Source organism: Petaurus breviceps, unplaced genomic scaffold (assembly GCF_028583685.1).
Source record: "Petaurus breviceps papuanus isolate PSGF00001 unplaced genomic scaffold, PetGlider_PUasm1.0 90804, whole genome shotgun sequence".
Taxonomy (NCBI): Eukaryota; Metazoa; Chordata; class Mammalia; order Diprotodontia; family Petauridae; genus Petaurus; species Petaurus breviceps.
In genome coordinates this window covers 3,049,107-3,074,723 of record NW_027187348.1, presented here as the reverse complement: position 1 = coordinate 3,074,723, position 25,617 = coordinate 3,049,107, and the positions used below count along the sequence as shown (strand labels likewise).

Genomic DNA, 25,617 nt, shown 5'->3' with positions numbered 1-25,617 from the left:
ATTATGTCTCAATGGCCTAATGAAATTATAAGCATCACCAGATAATGTTAACAAGGAAAGAACCAACCCACCTCTGTGTCTATCCCCAGGCATATGGGGGGCAGATGACCTGTATTCTGTACTGGCTGCCTGGGACAGAGGCACAGTTACCCAAGGACAACACGATCTGCTTGAGAAGGGGGCCAACATGAATGAAGCCATAAGAGCCACATTGCACTCACAACTGGGTCTAATGGATTCAGATTATATACAGAAGTCTGATTTGCCTGGAAGGATTAAAAATGTGTCCAGTCTGTCAGGTCTCCACTCCCACACAAAGGTCTCTAATATAATGTCCCTTTCCCCACCTTCTGGGAAGCTCTACTCTTAGGCTGCGCAGGAAGCCTAGAAAGAAAAATTAGCTTCAACAGAAAGGCAAGAGGACTGAAGGAGAGGAGACGGAGAGGGGTGGACAAGAGAGGAAGGTGGAGACGAGGAGGAGGAAAGGAGGGGAGAAGAGAGGAAGACAGAAAGAAAGAGAGGGAGAAGAGAGAAGAGGAAAGGAGTACTGCTACATATTTTTCCTTATCACAATAAGAACTTTTTTTTAATTTAAACATAAATATATCATAAATTCTAGCTCTAATGCTTTCATGATTCCTCAATAGGAATAGGGAATTATAATTGACATTCAAGTCAATTCAACAAGAATCTACTGAGGGCCTACTATGTATAAGACACTACGATAAACACCAAGGATACAAAATTTTAAAATGACAGTCGACCTCAAAGAGTGGGAGAAAGCAACATATTCACCAATGAGTATGATACAAGGTAGGGTGTGAAGGGAACAAAGGAGAGAGTCAACATATACTTTTGTCAATTTGTTTCTGACCCCAAAAGACATACAGGCCAGAATGTGGATGGTGTGATGGAAGTGGCCAGTACTGCGCACCATTCTAAGCCTACCTACAGCTTCCTAGCTATGAAAAGTCCAAGAGTAATAAAAGCAATGTTTGAGCCAAATCTGACACATACATAATGAACCCAAGATCACTTGTTTTGATTTATCTTCAAATATCTCATGGGGAATAAAAGGGTTCCGAAAGGTCACCCAGAAAAGGGAAGGCCATGGGGGTCCCAGGAGTGCAGGGGTGGAGAGGGGAGTGTCAGAGAGTCAGCCATCACTTCCATCTATTAGGCATCAAGGTTAATCCAACCTCAACAAAGGCATCTGCACTTAAACGGGTTCTAACCTAATGAACAGGGAAACAGACTTCATATAAGCATGGGTAACTTTCCAACTGCAGAAGAGGAAGTAGGGGATTCAACAGCAGAAACCAAAGTTCTTTTTTCTTTCTAAATTGTGAAACTTTACAGAGAAGCTTAGGACAAATTATTAGGAAGGAGAATAGAAGTTCTATTTGAGGGCAAAAGGATATGGTGAAACTCAATCTTTTCTTGTTCCCTTTCCTCAGTATTATGCTCCAGACACTGAACGACTTCAGAGAGACTAAATGCTTTTTATGTCTCAGCAGGAAAATGTGAGGGAAAAATTTAGTTTTTCAGAAGGCAAAGTTACTGTCATTTACTTATTTGGAGATGCCTAGGAAAAAAATGTCCTCTTGAAAGTAGACAGAGTTCTGCTCTTGGAATCAGGCTCAAATCCCCTTGTCTGCTAAAGACAGTCAAGTCACTTACCCTATCTGGACCTCAGTCTCCTCATCTGTAAATAAAAGAGTTGGACTAAGTGGGGGACCTCTAACCCTCCTGGATTTAAATATAAATCTATGATCCCTAGAGCTTCCTTTGAAGTGTACTCTTTCAAATGATATTTAGATAGGGAGATCTGACAACTTACCAAAAAAACACCTGTTATATTTCAAACTCAATCAGCCATAGAATTATGGAGCTGGAAGGTTCTAATATTATCATCACTACCAAAACAACAACTGCATTCATGGCTTCAACAACCCTTTGAAGTACAAATACAGCAGGGAAGTCAAGAAAACTGAGATTTTTTTTAACAGGCCATTAGAGAATTTAGGAAATGCACAGTACCAATGGAGAGAGCACAATTCCACGTGGCTTCCCTAAGGACATCTTCTTTAGCTATCTTAGACCACCCCCAGTTACTGCTGCATCTCTGTCTAGCATACAGTGCTTTACACACAGCAGACTCCTAAAATGTTTCTTGAATTGTACTGCTGCTAAATATAACACATTTTTTTTTCCTTCCTGACTGACCCTTATACCTAGCACAGTACAATTGGTGTGTGACCCTTAGGCTGGTTCTGTAACAAGAACTACCAACCACATGAACCAGACTAGATTTTCTTTAGTCTTACGATACGTCACATGGGACAGAATCAAAGCCTTCGTTTTGGGATCAAGAATAATAACATCTACTGTTCTGTCTTAATACACTTGTCACAGAAGGAGATATCAGATAGGTCTTGCTCTTTATGAATAAGATGTTCGTATGTTACCCAACACTGACTTTACTCAGTTGAGGTATCCAAAAATTCAATGGGGAGGTGATGATTGTTTCCAGTATTTTTCCACAAGATAAAAGTGAAACTTACAGGTCTTTGGCTTTCGGAATAATCCAATTGCAAACTACAAACACCACATTGCCCTTCTCCAGCATTTGAGAATCAAGTGCTTATATACTTTTTAACCTCCACTTTAATTACTGTAGGGAATTAATGAACTTTTCTTTCAGGTCACTGTGAAAGAAAAGCTTGCTAACTTCTTTTGACACCACCAGCTCCTGGCTCTAAGTCACAATGCAGTAAAAAAAAAAAATTAACACCAAAAAAGAAGCATTTCCAGATAAACAGAACACAAAATGAAGATTGTATATGAAACTGTGGATCTACATTTTGTGCTGCTTTTCAAAAAAGTACATAATAAATTGAACACTACTTTCTTTTTTATTAAATTATTTTTTCAATGAACAAAAATCCCATTTCCTTTCCTGCCCATTCTGTCCCCCACCATTTGAAAAGAAAAAGAAAACTCATGTTAAAAAAAACACATATAGAGTCAAGTATAACTAATTCTCACATTGGACATGTCCAAAAAATAAAACACTCAGGGGCGGCCAGGTAGCACAGCAAGTAAGAGCACCAGCTCCATTGTCGGGATAACCTGGGGATCGAATCTGGGCTCAGACACTTAGCACCCACCCAGAAACACCTGGCCGTGTAACCTTGAGCAAGTTACTTAAACCCAATTGCTTAGGGGCAGCCAGGTGGCTTAGCAAGTAAGAGCACCAGCTCCAGTGTCGGGATGACCTGGAGATCGAATCCCAGGCTCAGACACTCAGCACCACAACCAGAAATAACTGGCCGTGTAACCTTGAGCAAGTTACTTAACCCTGATTGCTTAAAAAAAAAAATACAACACTCTATCTCCTGAGTTGATTACCTCTGAAAGGAGGTGGGTAGCAAGATTCATCACTGGTACTCTGGAATGAGGGTTGTATTGACTGGTACCAAGTCATTCTGAAGATTACTGCTTTACATTGTATTTTGAGAACTGGGACTACTAGACTCCCTTATTTCTCATTTTTTTATTTTTACCATTATTTCCCCTGAGATTCTTGACATTTTGTTCCCCCATATGAATTTTTGTTTGGGGGGAGGGGACTGGAACTCTATAAAGCAATCCTTTAGTAATTTGATTTGTATAGACTAAGCAAATTAATTTAGGCAGTACTGTCATTTTTATCATATATGCTCAGCCCCCTCCATTAGGAAGAAATCGTTTTTCAATTATTTAGATCTGTCTTTATTTCTGTAAAAAGTGTTTCCATTTGAGTGGTCCTGGGTATTACTCCTTTGGGAGTTAATATGTGATTTATTAAATTTCTTTTTCTGAAATTAAGTTGTTTAACCTCTATTTCTTGTTCTGTTGATCTGAGTATTTTATATCTTTGAAAATAACCATCCATTTCTTTTAAAGTTGCTAGGGGTTTTTTGGTATATAATTGGGTAAAATAGTTTCTAATAATATCCTTTATTTCATCATGCGTTGTTATTTCTTCTTTTTTCATTTTTAATAGTGGTAATTCAATTTTCCTCTCCCTTTTTTAAAATTAAAGTTAACTTATTAACATTTCCCCCCCAAAATATAGCTCCTCCTATTTAGGAATTCATTTTTTTTAAGTTTTCGATTTTATTCATCTCTTCTTTGACCTTCAGAATTGGTTCTTTGGTATTTAATCATGTTAGGTTTTTTGTTTTCTGGGCCTTATTTTTCTTTTGGTGTATTCCCAACTCATTCACCTGTTTTCTCTCCTTTGTTGATAAAAGTGTTTAGAGATGTGAATTTTTCTCTAAGCACTGCTTTGTTTGCATCACCAAAACTCTGGTATTTTGTCTCATCCCGGTCTTTAATAAAACTATTTCATCCTTTCTATGAATTGTTCTTTGACATATCAATACTTAAAGATTAAATTATTTCTAGCTGATTTTAACCTTTTTCCTTCATCTTTATAAAGTCCCTTTGGACTTTCCACTTTGCACTTACCTTTTTATGTTTTTCTTGACCCTTGTGTTTGTATTTACTTAGGGCTAATATTTTTTTTTTTAACCAGGAATGCTTGGAAGTCTTCAAAATTCAGAGTACGCCCAGTTTTGCTGGGTAAATTATTATTGGCTATAAGCCCTATCTCTTGCCTTTTGGAACCCTATGACACGCTTTCTTCTCTTTTATCCTGATGGCTGTTAAATCCTATGTGATCCTGACTATGGTTCCTCAGTACTTGACCTCTTTCTTTCTTGTTGCTTGCTGTATTTTTTTTAAGTGAGAAACTCTGAATTTTGGCTATGCCATTCCTGGAAGTTTTCCTTTGAGAGCTTCTTTCAGGAGGTAAATGACAGATTTTTTTTTTCCTGTTTTTCATTTCACCTTACAATACGTCTGAGCAGCTTTCTTTCAAGATTTCTTGAAGTACATTATCCAGACTCTCTTTTTGGTCACAGCTCTCAGGTAGTCAAATGATTCTTAAATTATCTCTCACTGATATTTTTATCATTTTTTTTAAATGAGATACATTTTTTTCAATTTTCTGTTTTAAAATTTCTCATCACAAATTTCTATTTCATCCATTCGGATTTTCAAAGACTATGTTACTTGGGTAAGTATTTTCTTGTGTTAAGTGGTTAATTTTCTTTCAAATCTCTCCTCCACAGCTCTTACTTCTTTCCCAGTTCTTTCATCTATCACTTTCATCTCACTTATAATATTATTTTTAATAATTTAAATGCCTCATTTCTTCTAGAAATTCTAGTTGATTATATAGACAAGATTTTTTTTGAGGATTTACTTATGAGCATTTTGTAATTATTCTTCTCATCTAGGCTAGTCTTGGGCATCACTAGAATCATAATGGCTCTTTTATCTTTCTTTGTTGCTTACTCAGCCTTACTTCCCAGATTAGGGCTCTGTGATGGGTTCTACACTCGTCTGATGGGACTACTATGACTTTGTATGATCCTGGACTGTTTTCTCTGAGGCTGTGCTGCTATGCTCTTCAGTCATTGAGTGCTATGTTCTTTAAGGATAATGGGCAGCTTTAGCCAGGGAGTTGCAGATTTTCAGCAGGCACTATGCGATCAAAGCAAGATCACAGCAAGATCCTTTACGTCCTGGGTTTTTCAGGTTCCACATGCAAGGTTATGTCTAATCAACACAGCTGAAGGCTTACCTCAGGTGGTGCTCCAGTAGACAGCTGCTGGTCCCAGCCTATCAGGTGAACAGCTATGCAGTGATGAAATTCAGAGTAACTGAACTGAGCCCAAGAAAGAGTCTTAGATCTGCTCTGGGCTATCCTGCATCATGCCACTTGTCCAGCCCGTTTCAGAGCCCTTCAGAAGACCCCATGTTACAGGTCTACACCATTGGCTCCAGCTGACCCCGCACAGCTGGCCCACCTCTGGCCAGGGCTGAGCCAGGAACCACTTGGAGTGACCAGTACTATTAATCTTGTTCTGTTTTCAGCTTGGAGCTAAGTCCTCAGTCCACTCTGTGGAATGCTGAACTGCTTGCCTGTACAATTTGGTTTAGATAAGACTGAGGTTCTTCTGATGCCTGCTCCCTCATACCTTTTTCCATGTTTGTATATTCTTCTCACATCCCCAAATAAGAGAAATATCAAGTTTCACCTCTTCTTCCTCCTTTCTACACAAATATGTCCCTTTTACTTTCCCTTCTTTTTCCCTCTCTTCAATTCCTTAGAAAAGAACCAATCCACCCCCAAATCCTCTGTTTCTTCTAGTTTAGCTCCTTTAATACCCTCTGAGGGCAGCTACGTGGCACAGTGGATAGAGCACTTGGCCTGTATTCAAGAAAATCTGGGTTCAAATCTGGCCTCAGACACTTGGAAACCCTGAGTTAGTCACTTAACTCAATGTGCCTCAGTTTCCTCATCTATAAAAAGAGCTGGAGAAGGAAATGGCAAACCACTCCAGTATCTTTGCCAGGAAAATCCCAAATGGGGTCACAAAGAGTCAGATACAAATGAAACAAATCAACAACAAAAACACCCTCTGAAGACCTTAAGGTTCTGAAGGTCCTTGTTTCTTCTTCCCTACTAGAAAGTTAACAGTGCACAAGCAAACAGCCCCTTACAAGTGCTCAAATAAATTTCCCTTTCTAGGCTTCTCTTGATTCTCACTTCATACTTGAATCTTAAAAGTTTTTGCTCAGTTCTGGTCTTTTCATCAAAAACGCTTTGAAGTCTTCTATTGTATTAAAGATCCATTTTTTCCCATGTGGGAATAAACAGCTTTGCAAGGTGAGATATTCTTAGCTGTAAACCCGTATCTTCTGCTTTTCGTAACACTATTAACAAAGATTTTCTCTCATTTACAAGAGAAGCTTCCAGGTCCTGCTTGTGTGATTTTGACTGTGGTTCCTGATACTTGATTTTTTGTCTTTCTGACTGCCTATAATCTGATGTGGAACCTCTGGAGTTTGACTTGGGTGTTCCTATAACTTCTGGGTTTTCCTTTCAGTAGGTGATGGAGGGAAATCTTTCTATTTTCACTCTACCCTCCAGTTCTAACAGATCTGGACATTATTCACTTACAATTTCTTGAAACATAGCATCTATACTCTTTTAAATCATGGTTTTCAAGGAATCCAATGATTGAAAAAATATTTCTCCTTGACCTGTTTTCCAATACTTGGAATTCCTTCCTTCCTCACCTTTGCCTCCTTGGGTACAACCTACTACAAGAAGCTTTCATGAAGTAGCCTCCACCTCCCCTCCAACCCCAGCAGTAATGTTCTCTCTCTTCTCAAATTAACCTCTATCTACTTATTGGTAGACATTCTTCTTACACAAACTCTTTTAGGATAAAGACTATTAGTTGGTACAAATAAATAATAAATCATGTTGTTCTCAGGTTAAACTCCATCACAACCTTGCTAAGTGGACTTTGAAAACTTTTCCCCTCAGTAGCCTCATCTATAAAATGGGGGCGGGGGGGGTGAACATTAGGTAATCTCTACAGTACCTTCTACTTCTGGTTTTCTATGGTCCTATGTAGGAATAGCTGAATAAATACTACATAAAAAGACTCATGAATAACCAGCAGGCCTCTCATATTTGGAACAAGTTATAGCTAAATGAGGAAACTTATTTTGACTACACAAACTATATTTGTTATAAGGGCCTTATTTTTCTTTTTTAATGGGGGAGAAAAGAGAGGGAGGAGAGAAAATAATTCTTAATTTAAGAAAAATAAAGATTGAATCTAGTACATGAATCCAGTAACTGTATGCAGCCCTTCCTCTAATTAATGATCAATACAAAACTTTTCATCAAAAAAAAAATCACCTTCTTATCCCACCCCTGGTCCTATATACCAAGCTAGCTTGTGATTTTCCAGTGATGAAAGGTCCCACCATTACATTGAATGAAGCTATGCTCCAGGCTTCCCTTACAGAATTCTTTGTGTCCTGCATCCTTATGGATATCCTCACGTTAAAGCCCTAATCAACAACTGCTTAAGGGAGTGGCTAAGCACCTTAACTTCTATGAGCCTCACAGATCCTCTGTCTGAAAAATGGGGTTAATAATATCTATTCTACCTCTCACAAGGACACTGTAGGAGTCAATGAGACTACATCTGTGAAAAATAAGGAAGATGATATCTCTGCCTATTCTTCCCTGTTCTCTTATGATTCACTCAATATAATTATAATTCCAACTAACCCTCTAGAGTTCAGATCACCAGATGAATTAGCCAGGGAAGGAAACATATGGATTCAAAGCCAAGGTCCCTCACATTGTCCACATGGAAATTTCAAAGACTTTTAGATTGGAGACGATTTCTACTACCATCTTCTTTCTGAATCTAATTAAAATAATATATGTACATTATTATATAATTATATCTTATGAAAGGCAGGATGGCATAGTGAATAAAAAAATCTGGTCTCAGAATCAGAACTGGGTTCAAGTCTATCACACACATACTGTCTGTGTGACCCTTCACAAATCACTTGATCCCTTAATGCTCCCAGACAATTCTCTAAAACAAGAAACTGCAGAATAGTCCCTAATGTATACTGAAAAAGGGAGGTTTCCTCCCTATAATCAATGAACTCACAGGTCTGTATATAATACAAAAATAAAATTTTAAATAAATTTTTATTACATATACATATAATGTATATAATACATATTATGAGTACCACACACACACACAGAAAGTAAAATTGTATAAAACTGAAGAATCCTTGCATACAGCTAAAATTAAGCATCCTCTTGTGCTCTGGGTAACATAGCAACCACAACATTAAAGGACTCCCTACACACAGAACCAGGTTGTCAATGTGTCAGATGTATAATCCAAAGAAATTCCCCTTATTTTCACCCCTAAAATGGGGGTAACATCCAGCCCCTGAACACTTTAAAGGGGAAAAGTCAAGGAAAGAAATCCACTCAAGGGCAACAGGTAAGAATTCAAGAATGAGAAAACCAGTGAGATTTCATCTGGGCTCTGTTCCAAGGGACAAGGTGGCTTCTGCCCAGGAATATATATATTTCTGGCACCATGTCGAGTGGATACAGCGACCAGGACAATACCACGTCTCTTTAAGAAAAAAAAAGCAACCACAGTATCATAAGGATATGTTTTCAGCACTGATCTGTATATCAGGCAAGCAGAAGAGATAATATTTCTACCCACTCTGCCCCGTCATTGTGTGATATTCCTGGTCTACTTTCCACTTACCTAAAATTTCTCCAGGTGAGCCAACAGCAGACGCCACCTCCCACAGGCAGAACAAAAGGAGGCCTGAATATACCCACGCACCAGCAAGCTCCCAGACCTCCCTCCTTCCAAATAAGGACAGCATACTTACATCACTGCTCTTAGGCCCCAGCAGTGCCAGGCTGTCTCTGGCTAACGCCACAATCACGTTACTCTTTTCTCCGGCCCAGTGTACCACCATCTGATTATGGGAGTCATTCAGGCTCACCTGAAACAGATTGAATCACCAGAAGAATTAGCCAGGGTGACAGATACAGGAAATCTGGGCCAACGATCCTTTTCCTCCCCCCGGCCACAGGGAATTTCAAGGGCTCTTAGGTCTGAAAGCCAGTTTGTGCTTTTTTTTTTGAGCGTATCCACACTCACGCCTCCAATCCCCCAGAATAAACTTCCCAAGGAAAAAACCAAACTGGTTCACCTCAAAAGACCATTTTAAGGTTAAATCTTGAGCATACACAGGTGATATTCACACTGAGACAACTCTTGCCCATAAGTCCCTGTTGACATCAATTACTCTGCTTACTGGTTTCTTTTGTTGAAATCATCCCAACCTCTGTTTACCCTCTCCTTGTTGTACATGTGACACACATACGGTAAGCAGTCTAACTGAACAAAATGTCAGTAATTCCTTAACAGTTGCCCAAGCCCCTACCTCAGTGTAGTTATAAAGACTTCAGTAAATTTAGTCAGGATCTCAAGCTGACACCTTGCTAAGGTGTCTAAGGGGTGGTGCTGTTTATTCCCAGCATCCAATGTGAAACAGAGAAGTTCAGTATGAATACAGAATTCTTTGTTTGATGTGTTATGAAGCAAAAGGAACAGTCACATTTAAATGTAAATAGAAAAACACAAAACCAAAGAGAAATAAGTCTTTGGTTATTATCCTATCCCCTACATTTGTGTGGAAAATCAATAGTTGGTAATACTTTTTAAAACTCTCTAAGAATCCCAAAAATTTAGAGTTAAAAAAGAACTTTTGAGGTCATCAGGCCAATCCTCTCATTCTGGAAATGAAAAAATGGGGACCCAGACAAGTTCAAGTCAGTTGCCCAAGTAATGAGTTTTTCTATCACTGAAGATGTTTGAAGGATGGTGAATAACTCATTAGGGATATTTCCCCATCCTGGATCAGAATTTGAAGAAACAGAAACACAGCTCCACACTCTATTGCTAACTGCAAGATTACCAGTAGTATGTGAGCTACTGGTGGTATAAGACTCACAAAAAGCATTTAAAAAAATCTGTTTAGTGACCATACATTGATTGTAGTCTTTGTTCTAGTCATAAGAAATGAAGCAACCCACACAAGGATCCCAAGAATGCAGATTTGCCCATCAGCCAGCACTGTTTTGAACTCAGGAAGAGAAAGGGTCTTTAAAAATTCACCAAGATATACCACCTCACACCTATCAGATTGGCTAAAATGACAGAAAAGGAAAATAATCAATGTTGGAGATGTGGGAAAATTGGTTCGCTAATTCATTGTTGGTGAAGTTGTGAACTGATCCAACCATTCTGGGGAACAATTTGAAACTATGCCCAAAGGGCTATAAAACTGTGCATACCCTTTGATCTAGCAATACTACTATTGCTAGGTCTGTATCTCAAAGAGATCATAAAAAGGGGAAAAGGACCCACATGTACAAAAATATTTATAGCAGCTCTTTTTATGGTGGCAAAGAGCTATCAATTGAGGCAATGTCCATCAACTGGTGAATAGCTGAACAACTTGTGGTATATGAATGCAATGGAATACTATTCCATTGGAATACACCAAGCTAAGGTAAGCAGACTTAAGGCAAATGAGAATGCACCAATAATGAGTAAAGTAGGGGAGGATCAGCACCAGGTTTGGGAGAATTCCTCTGGAGTTTCCAGGCTGTATTTATGGACTTCTCATTCTAGCTGTTTGTTCACACGTAGCATCCTCCTCCCTTCTCCAGTACCCCCACACTGCAGAAAGTGTCCTCATCTAACCAAGACTGCACCAGGGTCAGACCAGACAGTTTCTAAGGTTCTTCTATCTCAAAGATTCTCGTCACACATCTACTACATGGCAGATCCAAAATGAGAATCTACGCTTGCTGTCTGTCTAGGACAGAGGTTCTCAAACTTTTCAGTCTCAAGGACCCTTCTACACTCTTAAAAATTACTGAAGATCCTCTGAAGTACTATTTCTTATTTGGATTATATCTATAGATATTTACCATATTAAAAGTTTTAAAATCTTAATATTCTCATGAAAATAGTTTTGACTTCACTAAACTCGTAAAAAGATCTCAGGGGTCCTCTGCCATCCCCAGATCACAACTAATCTAAGATATACGGCTCAAAAAGAGATGTTTTGATCCCTAGTGATCATGTTTCTAGGTGATACTGATTCTTACTGCCCAAAATTAGTCTCCTAATCCTCTCACTTTTGGCCCAGGAACTGAATATGCATCTCTGAAATACACAAAATTTTCTGAATTTAAGTGACAATCTCATACCCCAGACTACATGGTTTTCACTCTCTACTTTCAGTACCCCACTAAGAATTATCACTGTTGGCTAGACCTCCTTTGTGAGAACATCACTTCTTGAACTAATGCAAAGCCTCAGCCTAAGTTTGTTTGTGTTTTTTTCTCTTTTGGTTATTCTTAGAAATCCTACTGTCAAAATATAAGCAACAATAAGTCTTTGCTTCTCTTCCACTCCCCCCCCACCTAGTTCTTCCCTCTTCCTTCTCCTTAAGGTGTTCTCAGATGTCACAAAGGGTAAGAGAAACACCTGCAAAAAGAACTTGGCAGGCAGAGTGACAGAGGAGCTAAACTTTAACTATCTTACTTTGAAACAGCACCTGCATCAAAGCAAGTCCAAGATCTCAAGCACTTATTTTTCAAATGCCTGATATAAAGTGTGGTTATATTACTTTTTTTCACAAAGGGGGAAATAACCTTCAAAATGTTTTGGAAGGTTTGGAAGGTGTATCATTCTAAATTTCCCTTCCCACCACTACTTAAGATCTCATGTAAGTGACAACAGGATGGAACAAAGAGAAAACACCAAGGGGAAACCAGAGCCCCAGAGGAATCAGGGCATCTTTCCAAGCACTATGGTTCATTATCACTTCCTGGAGCTTAATCTCCTCCCCAGTAGGGGTAACATGCAGATGAAAGTGAACAGGAAACATAAGTATAGGAGTATAAGAGTTACAACGGTTTGAACAAGCATCCAAATCTCTCCGTAGATGTCAAGGTTATGACTGGAATACTAATGCTGAAAGTTGATATTTATTCAGCACTTAAAGTGTGCAAAAGTGACTTCCTCACAAACAAGACAGGGAGGTGGGTCTTGTGAGTCTAACTATTCCCATTTAACAGAAGAGGACACTTCTATGTGGAGAATTAGGGGCCTTGCCCAGGGCCACACAACAAGTATCTAAAGCAGAATTCAAACCCAGGTTTCCTGATTCCAAATCCAGGATTCTTCCCACTATGCCCTGCTGCCTGACAGCACTAGGAAGAATCAATCAATGCTGATCATACACCAGGCTCTGTGCTAGGTACCAGATTCAAGGGCTGAAATGAGACAATCTCTGTCCTCAAGTGACTTCTCTAGGAGACATGTACATGTGCAGGAATTCAGGGTCCTCACCAGGCTGCACTCCTGACTCTCTTCCCACACTCTGTCTACAATGCCCCATCACCAGGTACCTTCATCCTCCCCTACCCCACTTTCCAGCTTCTTCTTATGAGTCTGCTAGTCCCTTCAGGATGTAAGCTCCTTGAGGGCAGGCGCTATTTTTCTATCTGTCTGTATTTACATTCCCAGTGCTTAGCATAGTGTCTAGTACACTGTTGTTCAAGTTGTCGTGTCCAACTCTTTGTGACTCCATTAGGGTTTTCTTGGCAAAGATCATGGCTTTGCCATTTCCTTCTCCAACTCATTTTACAGATGAGGGAAATAAGGCAAGCAAGGTTAATAAGTGACTTGCCCTGGGTCACACAGCCAGTAGTATATAATATGAGTTTGTAATAAACGCCTGTTGATTTGACTTGACTTTATATAAGTATATACAAAAACTATGTAAAATAAATACAAGGTAACTGAAGGGAGGAGAGGATGGATAAGAAGGAAGAGTGAATTGTGACTAAAAATGATCTCCAGTAAACATAATACAGAAAAACAAAAAACTAACATGTGTGTGTGTATGTGTACATTTGTTACAAGGTCTTTTTTTTTCTTTTTTCTTCCATTGAGTCGGGAGGGGTTGAAAGGAGAAAGTTGATAGGGATAGGATAATGGAAAAAAAGAAAAGACAGTCAATGAAGCATCTTTTTTTATGGGCACAGAAGAAATAAGACTGGTAAGTAACAGGCAGGTGAGACTTGCTTTAAAAGTTATAGGTTGAATTTATTACATATTTCAAAGAAAGGGAACCTGTGCATACTAGAGATTCACAATTTTATGGACAATCCTCTTCTGTCTACTATGTATACGGAAGTACCATTTTATTTGGTATTTAAGTTTAGAAGAAAAATAAACATAATACAAGTCTAGCCACAGAGACATAATGTCCAAGTCATTCCTGATCTGACTGAGGAAAACATTGTTTTCAAGTTTGACAACCTCAAAGATGACCTATCTAAAAAAATGGTAACCAAGGGACTGAAAGAAGGCAGATGGCTCTTCAAGGATACAGAGCTTTCCCCGACAAGTGACTAGGAAAAAAAGGGGGAATGGTTCTGAAGAGAAACAGCTAAAGTCTTCCCAGCTCAGAGGAAATGTGGGGTGTGAGTGTCAGGAGAAACAAAAGGAACCTGGCGCTGAACTGCGGAGTGAGTTTGGATAGGAAGCGTGGAATTGGAGCAAGATGAGACCATTCTTTTTTTTTTTTAAACAATTTCAGTTTGGTGATCCTTTCATTCCCAACAGCTAACTGCAACAAGGCAGTGAATCCCAAAATGGTATTAGTGAGAATCCTCTGGCGGGCAGCGCCTCACACCTGAGCAAATCCAGCCTGGCAGATTGGTGGGAGCACATCCTGGCCACGAGTGCCCTGCGACACAATGAGGGGTGAGTCACTGCCAACGCCAAGGTGAGGCCCTTCGTTCTCTTTTACTGCCGTACCTTCCGGTATTGTGCATCTGTCTATTCAGGGTCCCATCCCTCAAACGCACAAAACCAAAGAGTCACAGGAATCAAACCCCAAAGGAAAAAAAAGAAAAGCATAGAGGGTGAGAGGCCACAGGGCTTACCGATATCACAGGATCCTCCAGCTGAAAGGGCTCCCTCTATGATCCTCCCCAGCAAGAAAACGAAATATCACTACCCCCCCCCGCCATCCACAAGGGTAATTCATCATTAAAGCCCCTAGTTAAGAAACTGCATCAGTTTGTTTATTTCCCTTCTTGGTCCTAAAGATTTCCCTTTGGCTTCCTCATCCCCCTTCCCGCCCACCCCTCCTGACTCAGCTTCACTAACCTCAAAACCCAGCAAGGTAAAACCCCAGGTCCTGGGGAGCTGCTCCAGGGCCTGCAACTCCCCTGCCAGTCCTGCCCAAACTTCATAATCAGCTCTGAGGACAGGGATGGGGTGAGGAAAACATAATAATAGTTAATAGTTAACATTTATATAGTACCTACTATGTGCTAGGCACTGCGCCAAGTACTTTATACAGAGAGGTGGAAACAGACAAAAAGGGATAAGAATTTCTATTTAGGAGTGTGTGGTTAGGAGGCACCAAGTGACTTGTAGAATCCTAGATCTAGAGCTGGAAGGCCCCTCTGATGTCGCGCAGCTAGGTGGGGCACTGGATAGAGTGCCAGGTCTGGAGTCAGGAAGACTTGAGTTCAAATCCAGCCCTGGGACACTTACCAGCTGTGTGACCTAGACTTGAAAGGGACCTATTTTAACACCTTTGTTTTACACAGGAGGAGATTAGGGTACAAGATGGCTTGCCCATAGTTACCCACAGAGTAAGCAACAGGAGCAAGATTTGAAACAAATCCTGTGACTCCAGAACCAGTACTCTTTCCCAAATACAATGTCACCTCTCTCCAGAGAACATGATCACCAGGAGCCTAGTGGGCATAAAGAACTTTCTCTGTAGAGTTCCCAGGAATAACAGGGATTTGAATGAGACTTGATCATAGGGCCTAGTCTCAATTCCTCCACCTCACCAGAGATCACAAACAAGAAAAGACCGAAACCAATGAGCTGTACAAAAACAGAAAAGCAGACCCTTCCCCATAAACAAACTTGTCTCCGATAGGACATTTCTGTGCCTCCTTCTCCAAAAGAGCGGTCTCTGGCTCATCACACAGTGTAAGGCATGGGCAGTCACAGAATCCTGGGCCTTTCTAGAAGGCATCCCGGTGAGAACCACACCTCAACTAGCTGAGAAATAGCTGATCTGTTTGTCTTGAACAGCTCCACCAAGGAAGGTTCCCCAGCTTGACACAAACGAGCACCTGCTCCAGCATGGAGAAGCCCCCACTGGCAGGAAATGCTGCTAGTGTCAATTCTAAATGCATTATGCTACCAAAACGTCCTGCTGGAGCGAGTCACCATGGAGACCGAGGGTTAGAACATTGTCCAAATAAATCCATCAAAGGGAAATCCAATTCATTCAGAGAGTTTCAGGGTCAGTACAACCCTTCCAATCCCCAGCTGTACAGACCCCCTACTAACTACAGGTGTCCCTTTAAACGGCACACAATAATCATGACCATATGCCCCTCACCACATTCATGTCCTTTTATCCCCCAGATTAATACGGAGCTCTTATGTATTCTCTCTTGGTCTAGACAGCTAGCTATTCCTCAATATAAATTTGCTCTCCCCTTCTCACTCTCCCCTCCAGGAGCTGGAACAAGTCATTTTTCATGCCTAGAACACACTCCCCCATTCCTCCCCATCAGACAAAACTGTCTCTTCATTTAAGGACTGATTTTGCTATCACCTCCTCCGTGAAGTCTTCCCTGCTCCATTTACTCCTCTCTCCCAGCTGAAGCTGATCTTTCTCTCTCCTCAGATTTTCTTAGGCCACTTAGTCTAAGATCTTTTGCCCTATCAATCTACTTTGTATTACAGGGGGCACATGCTGTTGTTAAAAACATTTTTTTTTTTTAAATCCTGACTCTGGAGTTGGAGGAGCCGTATCCAAATCCTGCCTCTGACACTTGCTGGATGACAATAAGCAGAGTGCTTCCCCCATGGGGCCTCAGTTTTCTTAACTGCAAAATGAAGATTATATAATACCTACAGAGCCTACCTTCCAAAGCTGTTGTGAGGCTTAAACGCGATAACTGTATGGAAAGTGCTTTGCACACTTTAAAGTGCTATATAAATATCAGTTATAATTATTTATTTTTATGTGTGTCCTATCTCCCAGGTGACTTGTAAACTCTCTGAGGGCTGGGGCTGCATTATTTTTCATCTCTGGATCCCCAGCACTGAGCACACAGTTCCTTCCCAAGTATATAAATAAATAAATATATATATATATAGGAATGGGAACTGGACCTGTGATTTCTTTAGTATCAGAAACTCTCAGGTGAGGAAGCCGCCTCTACTAATAAAGGCTGCTGAATTTTCTGCAAATTTAATGATCTGTAAATTTACATTTTAATTACATTCAGAAAATTTAAACTTTCTGAAATTTACAATCTTTGAGAGAACAGACGCTGAGTGGCAATCTCTTGCCTAGGACCACACCAAGCCCAGCAAGCACGTGTCAGAGGAGAGACTCGAACCTGGGTTCTCTCGACTCCAAAACCAGCTTTCTATCCATAAGGTTCAAGTCTTTTCTCTAGCACACAGGGTTTCTAATGAAAGCAAATGAAATGAACTGGCCTCGTGTCCCTGGGAGTTGCAAACACCTTCCTTCCCCATAGATGAACTGGGCTCTGAGAACATTATACTACTTGGCACCAGTTATATCCAGAGTCAAAGATTCACTCACCACCGTCTAAATCTGCAGACTCTAGATTAGTAAAAACAGGACAAAGACGGCAAGAGCACTGATTTTCTAGAAGTCACGTTAAGAAAAGTAAATGGGAACAGTTACTCCAACTTTCTGTGGCTCTTTCTTCATCTGTATAATGAATGAGGGGTCCAGCTCTGACATCCTACAATACTATGAGAAAAAAGCTTAGGAAAAAAATCATTCTTGTTCATATCAGGCTTCTTTGGAGAAACTGGGGGATACACGTCTGTCCTGATGCAAAGATTATAACAAGACACTGAGAAAAGTAGTGGGTTTGGAGGAGGAAGACCCTGGTTCAAACTCTATGCCACTTACTTCTTATGTGACCTTAGGCAAGTCACTTAATTTCTTAATTTTCTCTAAATCTATAATCCTATAATCTCAAGGGGTCATTCATCTGAGACTCCTTTCAGGACTAACTTCCTTTATGGATGAGGCCACAGACCTGTCCCTCCTCTTTCCTTCTGCCTCTCTTTTTCACATTGGTAAAATCCATGGGTTAGAATGATCAAGGGATGAGCAGTATGTGGTCACTCCTATACAGTTTCTTTCCAAATGTCAATGGGAAGAAGAAAAACAGACAAATTCTTGCTCACTTTTCAATACCGCCTTCAATTTCCCAGAAGCCCAATTCAATATTTTGCACAAAAAACAGATGAACATTAAATTTTCTTAATGTGAAAGGAGGGTGAAGGAAGAGACAAACTCCCTGTCTCATCCCTGAGCAGAAAGCTGACAGTAAAGGCCCTAAGGATACTGAACTCAGACTCTTGGGGCAGAACTGTGTCTTCCACCTGACAGTAGCATAATAGGGTTTTGTTCAAACCATCCATTTCCGTTTGCACAACCTAAATGCTAGGTCTCCAAATCACCCCATGTGCTCACTAAATTTAGTAAATTCATTATTCTCAAGGGCCCAGATCTAGTTTAAGGGCTCCCAGCAGAGACCCTATGTTCATCTACTCTGACCTCTCTCACTTATGCTTTTAATATGGTCTCAATATGATTCACAAAACTTATTAGCTCTCCCCTCACCTCTCCTCCCTGGGACTGAAGCAGCTGATCAAGACTTTCTTGCCACTAAGCAGAAAAAGAAACAGGGATAGGGAACTGATTTTTCTTAGACTGCATATTACTTCAGGTAAAAGACTTGGGTGGGGCTCAAGTCTTGGAGAAGGACTTACCTGTAAATGCCTTCCCCAGTGATGTTAAGTAGTAAGCGGCTTGAGAGTATGTGGTGGTTCTCTATGTTTGTCTACAACCCACAAACGCTCTAAACTTGCATCTAAGTACAGTGGTCTTGCCAGGTGGCTAGTTGGAACAGTGGATAATGCAGTGGGCCTGGAACCAGGAAAACTCCTCTTCCTGAGTTCAAATCTGGCCTCAGATACTTAATAGCTGTGTGACCCTGGGCAAATCACTTAACCATGGTTGCCTCAGTCTCCTCATCTGTAAGAGGATCTGGAGAAGGATACAGCAAACCATTTCAGTATCTTTGCCAAAAAAACCCCAATGGGATCATGAAGAGTTGGACAGGACTAAAACTACTCAACAACAACTGTGGTCTTGGCACAAAACTGATTGAAAATTATGTCCTGATGATCCTGGGCATTTTTCTGGTCCTCAATCTCCTCAACAATAAAATGAGCAGGCTAGACTAGATGTCCTCTAAAATCCCTTCCAGCCTACATTTCCACATCTCCATCATTTCAAACTGACTTTTCATGTCTACTAATCTCCACTAAGAAGTGGCTCTTAGCACTCTTAACTTTCTTCCTCCAAACCCTCTTCAAGTGTTGTAATCATTTGTTCACCCTCTAATTTACCTCTTTCATGCTATCTAAAAGCAGGTCCTAGTTCTGGAGGTCTATGTTGTACACAAGAATTGGACCGGGATCCTCCGGTGGGCATCCAGGCTGGCTAGAGTGGCCTAGCTGTCCCCCAAGCACCACTACTGCCTCTCTTCTCCAAGGCTTTCTAGAATTCTCAGCATAGTGAGCATCCCTCCCCTGGATACCCTCAGAATCACTAATAGTGTCAATAATACAGCCCAACATCCCATCCTGAGTTCCAGGTATCAAGAAATAACCATTAAATCCTCCTGCTATGAACAGAAATGCTTCTTTTGCTAGATCCTTTTTTTTTAAACTGGGACAGAAAAATAGCCCCAAGCTCCATAATACCAATGACTATTTAATTGTTACTTAGCAAGTCACCCACAGAAAAGCAATGACTTACTCAGTGACTGAGACTAAGTTAGACTGGGAACTGACTCCTACCGTGTTTCCCCGATAATAAGACCTATCCCAAAAATAAGCCCTCCCCTTACTGTGTAAGATTCCTCTAAAATAAGCCCTCCCCCGAAAATAAGCCCTATTGAGATTGCTACTGTAGTGAAGGTGATCCCCTGCACTACATGCTACATTACGGTACCCTCTGTATGCACCGTCCCCCCCCATGAAACGCACGCTGCTCTCCAAGCTGCATCCAATCAGAGCTGCAGCAGTGAGCGCGTCATCCTGTTCTTCCCCAGTGATTTGCTTATTGAATAAAGGTACATTTTTTTGTTCACATTTACCTGTTTATTAAAATTGCTGTCAATGTTCATTAAAATAAGCCCTCCCCTGAAAATAAGCCCTCTGGTGTTTTTCTGTCCAAAAAATTAATAAGACAGTGTCTTATTATCGGGGAAACATGGTAGGTGATGGTCAAAATAGATTTCCTGGGGGCTAGTTCAGCTCACTGTAATTCCCTCCATGGCCTAGCATAACCAGTGGCCGGGTCAAAATTCAACCCAAAGTATAATTACCAGCAGCACACACAGACAGAGAAGCTGCCACTTCGGCTGGACCAGATGCCCTGGTATCCCCAAGGGGCAGGGATAGATACTAAATGAGTCAAGACTGATGAACTATGGCTTCTTTAACACTCATCTCAGCCTGGGGGACAAGCTGGATAAACACAGCTTCATAAACAAGATTCAGGGAGAGGGAAAAAACCCACAAAACCCAAACAACTGCTGTTCTCAGAGTGACATCCCCAATTTAAATTATTCCTTAGTGCTGCAAGGACACCACTTAGTTATCAGAAGGGCCCCTTGTGTTCTTGAGAACACATGTCCCCAAATAACAGGCAGGGATAAAATGAACAGACCGTTCCCCAGCCAGCTTTGCTAGGCAACCATGGCTGCAGACAGCATGGGAGAGGTGAGGGAATTGGGGGGGGTCTATCTCAAAAGAATATGCCTCCTCCTTAGGCCACCACCACCATCTCTAGGTACTCAAAGCTGGCCCCCTTCCCCATGATTTTAAGCATCTTGTTCTATTGCTGATTCCCTCTCAAAGACTCAGATTTGGAATGAATCTCAGTCTAACATATCTTAACAGCTCAAATCCCACCTTCTGCAAGAGGTCTTTTTCAGTGCCCCTCTCCCCTCCATCTCCCACTACTTCTGACTTTGCTCTGAGACTGCTTCCCATTTAGTGGGTAGATAGCTTATATGCACATAGTTTTTTGCATGCCGTCTCCCCATCTGAATGTAAGATCCTTGTGGGCAGGAACCCTGATTTTTACTTTCTTTGTATTCTAGACACTTAGCACAGTGCCTAGCATTCAGTAAGTGCTTAATAAATGCTGTTGAGTGACCTATTTAATAGGAATCCCCTCCACCTGAAGACCTCCAGTGCAGGAGAACATTGTGTCTCTCAAGGCAGCTCAGGAAAGCTCTAATCCCTAGGAAGGTTTTGCCTCACAGAGCCTAAATCTACCTCTGACTTCCATACAATGTTTCTGGTTCTGCCTCTTGAAATCAGACAGAATATACCTCTACAAATGCTTGAAGACAGTTTATCAAGTCCTCCCTGAGCCTTCTCTTTTTCAGCTTAAAATGTCCCTAGTTATTTCAGCGGATCTTCACATGCTATGGAAGAGAGAGAGTGAAGCTGACTCACTGAAATCCACTTCACCTAGCAAGTCAAGACATCCCCCATGAAGTCACTGGTCCTCTCTGAAAATGAAGGAATCAACAATAACAAAACCCCAACAATATGCTTCAGTCTCCAGTCTCTTCACGATCCTGATTATCCAATGTGGTCCTTTCATAAAATGTGGCTCCTGGACATGAACCTGTTACTCGGGATGTGTTCTGACCAGGCCAGCACAGCAAAATCATCATCTCCCTCCTCTTCCTCCTCTCCATCTGCCTCTCTGTATTTGCTTTTCTGGCAGCCACAAAACATTATTGACTCATACTGAGACTGTGGCCCACTAAAATACCTACAGCATTCATATGAACTGCTGTCTAACCACAACTCTCTCATCCTGTACGTATGCAGGTGATTTTTTTTCAACAATGTGGGGCTTGACGGTTTCTTTACATTTCACCTTACTTGATTCTAGTCTTGCCAAGATATTTTTGGATTCTATCATTCATTTCCCTCATTAGTGACTTCCTTCTCTCTGCCTACAAACATGCTGAGGTTTATTAAATGCCTTTCCCTCCCTCCCCCCCAAAAGAAATCATCCCTTGAATCTTTCATCCCCTAAAGTTATCATCCTATTTTTTTTTCTTCATTGATAAACTTCTACAAAGAACATTCTGTGTTGCATTTACCACCACACCCTTGAACCCCTCACAATCAAGCTTCTCTCCCTATCAACTGACACTGCTCTCCCCAAAGTCACCAGCACCTTCTTAATTGCTAAATTAATTTTCCCTCTCCACATCCCACAGGGGCCATCTGCAATGTTTATGGCTGTTGATTACACCATGCTTTTATAAATGCTATCTTCCTCTGGTTTCCATAACACGGCTTTCTCCTGATTCTCTTTCTACCTGTCTAACCACTCTTCCTTTGCTGGTTCATCCTGTTCCTCCAACCCACTAAATCTGGAAGTCTACCAAGGCTATGACTTTAGTCTTCTTCTCTTCTCTCCCTGTACTCTCTCCCTTGGAAATCTTTACCACTTCTATAAAAATGACAGCCCTCCATCCTGGCTTTGAAGCAACAGGGCACAGTAAGCAGAGCACTGAGGATGGAATCAGGAAGACCCAAGTTCAAATCCTGACACGAGCACTTACTACCATTGTGACCCTAGGCAAGTCACCTCATTTCTCTGGGTTTTAGTGCCCTCATCTGTAAATGAAGGGACTGGACACAATGGCCTCTAAGGCTCCTTCCCTAATTTATGATCCTGTGTCTCTCAAATCTATACTGACATGCCCAACCCCTCTCCTGAGCTCCAGTCTTACATATCCAACTGCCTACTCCACGTACTTTCAGCATGTTTTCTCAACAGATCCAAAACTGAATTGGTGACTCTCCTCTAGAAACGTGGCCCTCCTCCTAAATTCCCTATTTCTGATGGGCGTGCCACAACTCTGTCCTCTACCAGGCTGGACACTCCGGACACTCTCCCTCATCTCCCCCACATCTAATTACTTCTCACTTCCTGACAGTTTTATTACCATAATATCTCCTCTCTACTCACACTGCCAGCATCCTAGATCCTCCCTATCGGCCTCCATAACAGCCTCCTGTCTCCAATCCATCCTTCATACAACTGCCAAAATAACCTTCTGAATGCTCAGGTCTTAACCATTTGAACCCCAAGCTCAAAAAGTTTAGTAGTTCCCTACTGCTTTCAGAATAAAATTGTTGTTCAGTCATTTTTTCAGTCACATTCAACTCTTACTGACCCCATTTCAAGTTTTCTTGGCAGAGATACTGGAGTGGTTTGTCATTTCCTTCTCCAGCTCATTTTACAGATGAGGAAAAACTAAGGCACACAGGATTAAGTGACTTGCCTAGGGTCACACAGCTAGGAAATGTTTGAGGCCAGATCTGAACTCAGGAAAATGAATCTTTCTGGTTTCAAGCCTGACTCTCTATCCACGGCACCATCTAGCTGTCCATCTACTCATTATCCTGGCATTTAAGGGCATCCACAAGCTGACTCCAAATTACCTTTTCCAGACTTATTTAATACTAGTTCCTTTCACATGCTCTTCATTCCCCTCCCCCCCAAAAAAACTTGCCCAGTTTTTATTCTGCACTTTTCCATAGTCAAAGCACTTACACAGTCCATCTCCCATGCACAGGATATAGACGTCATCCTTTATTCCTAGCGGTTTAAATCCTTCCCCTCCTTTGAGGACCAGTTCAGGCACCATCTCCTCAATAAAGCCTTCTCTGATTCTCCCAAGTAAAAGGTCCCCAAATCCTCTAATCTCCCCTGCTTTCCCTCCTGCAATGGATAGAGCCATGGACCTGAGTGTTCTATTATGACCTCAAACATTTACTAGTTATGTGACCACAGGCAAGTCACTTAGCCTCTGTCTGCCTCAGTTTCCTCAATAATAAAATGAGGATAATAACAGCACTTATCTTCCAGAGTTGTGATAATCAGATAAGATAGTATTTTTAAAGTGTTTAAGCACAGGGTCTGGCACATAGTAGACACTTAAATTCTTTTTTTCTAGTCTTCCTTCCTTTCTTTATCACATTTTCCTAGTATCATTTATTTGTATGCAAGTCACATCCTTCTGGTAGACTGTAAAATCCTTGAGAGCAGGGACTACGTCATTTTTCACCTAGTACACCGCGCATTGTTTTGCACACACAAAGAATTTAATAAATTTCTGCTAAATTGAATCACTGGTCTCCTGTACCATCCAACACAGGGGAAAGCAAGCACAAAGAATGCACACAAATTATTTTTACTCTGAATATGAAAGAACATTGGCCTGAAAACTACATACAGATGAGGTTTTCTATAGGCAAACAGCATTGTGTTGCTGGATTGCTTTAGCACCAGGAAATTTTAAACATTGAATTATCTCTTCCACTCACTTCCAGTCAGGTGCTGCCTCTTCTACTGACTTTGGGGGTCAATGGACTTAACTCCATGTTAACTCAACTTCCATCTTCAGGCCCCAACTGACAGATACACACAGGTAGGGACTCAAAATGCCATCTCCAATAGATGCCTTACTTTCTCTCCTCTCACCGAAACTGCTCTCTGCAAAGTTACTAATGATCTCTCAGTCACCAAGTCCAATGGCCTTTTCTCAGTCCTCATTCTCCTTACCTTCTCAGCAGCCTTTGACACTGCTGATCTCTCTCTCCTCCCTGACACTCTCTTCTCCCCAGGCTTTTGGGACCTCTCTGACCACTCTTTCTCTGTCTCCTCTGTGAGATTCTCCTGCAGACCACGCCCTCTAACTGTAGGTGTCCCTCAGGGTTCTGTCCTGGACTCTTCTCCCTTCACTTGGTGATCTCATCCGTTCCCATATATTTCATTATGCTGATAATTCTCAAATCTACTTTTTCTGCCCCCTCCTCTGTACTGAACTCCAAACACATCTCCAGCTTCTTTTTAGACATCTTGAACTGGAATCCAGTAGACATGTCCAAAACAGACCTCATTATCTTTCCTCCTAGTCCCTCCCCCACTCCTACCTACTATTACTATAGAGGGCAACACCATCCTCTCTGTCCCTCAGGCTCCCAACCTAGAAGGCATCCCAGATTCCTCACTATCTCTCACCTCCCCCCCATATCCACAATGTTGCCAAGGCCTCTCAATTTCACTTTTGCAATGTCTGTTCATCTCACCTCTGCAATATCTCTTGAATGTGTGCCCTTCTCTCTGACACACCACTCTGGTGCAGACCCTCATCACCTCACACCTGGATTGTTGCAATAGCTGCTGATGGGTCTTTTGGCCTCAAGCCCCTCCCCAAGCCAATCCATCCTCCATTCAGCCACAAACGTGATTTTCCTTAAGTGCAAGTCTGATCATGTCATCCTCCTATTCAATAAACCCCAATTACTCCCTATCACCTCCAAAATTAAATACAAAGTCCTCTGTTGGGTATCCGAAGCCCCTCATAACCTACCTTTCCAGGATTCTTACACTGCATTCTGATCCAGTGACATTGGCCTCCTTTCTGTACCATGAACAAGACCTGCCATCTCTCAGCTCTGGGCAATTTCTCTGACTGGCCCCCAGGCCTGGAACATTCTCCCTCCTCTGTTCCAACTACTAACCTCCCTGGCTTCCTTTAAGTATCAACTAAAATCTCATCTTTTACAGGAAGCTTTTCCCAACTCCTCTTAATTTTAGTGACTTCCCTCTGTTATATTTCCTATTTATCCTGTATATAGTTCATTTGTATATATTTGTTTACAAGTGAGCTCTTGAGGGCAGGGACTGTCCTTTTGCCTCCTTGCATAGTACCTAGCACTATAGGATAGTCAGTATTTAATAAGTGTTTATTGATTAACTGATGGTTCAGGGCAGTAAGTGGAGGAAGTATGCATCTGCTCTCTCTCTCTCTCTCTCTCTCTCTCTCTCTCTCTCTCTCTCTCT

General features: G+C 41.3%; 1 protein-coding gene across 1 annotated transcript in view; it reads right to left on the bottom strand.

The window, feature by feature from the left end:
* SORL1 (sortilin related receptor 1) overlaps nucleotides 1–25,617 on the bottom strand; it is a 207,312-nt gene that overhangs the window by 164,341 nt on the left and 17,354 nt on the right. The window contains exon 2 of the mRNA XM_069070073.1: nucleotides 9,364–9,480. Coding sequence (XP_068926174.1) covers nucleotides 9,364–9,480 — 117 coding nt within the window. The remainder of the gene's footprint in view (nucleotides 1–9,363; nucleotides 9,481–25,617) is intronic.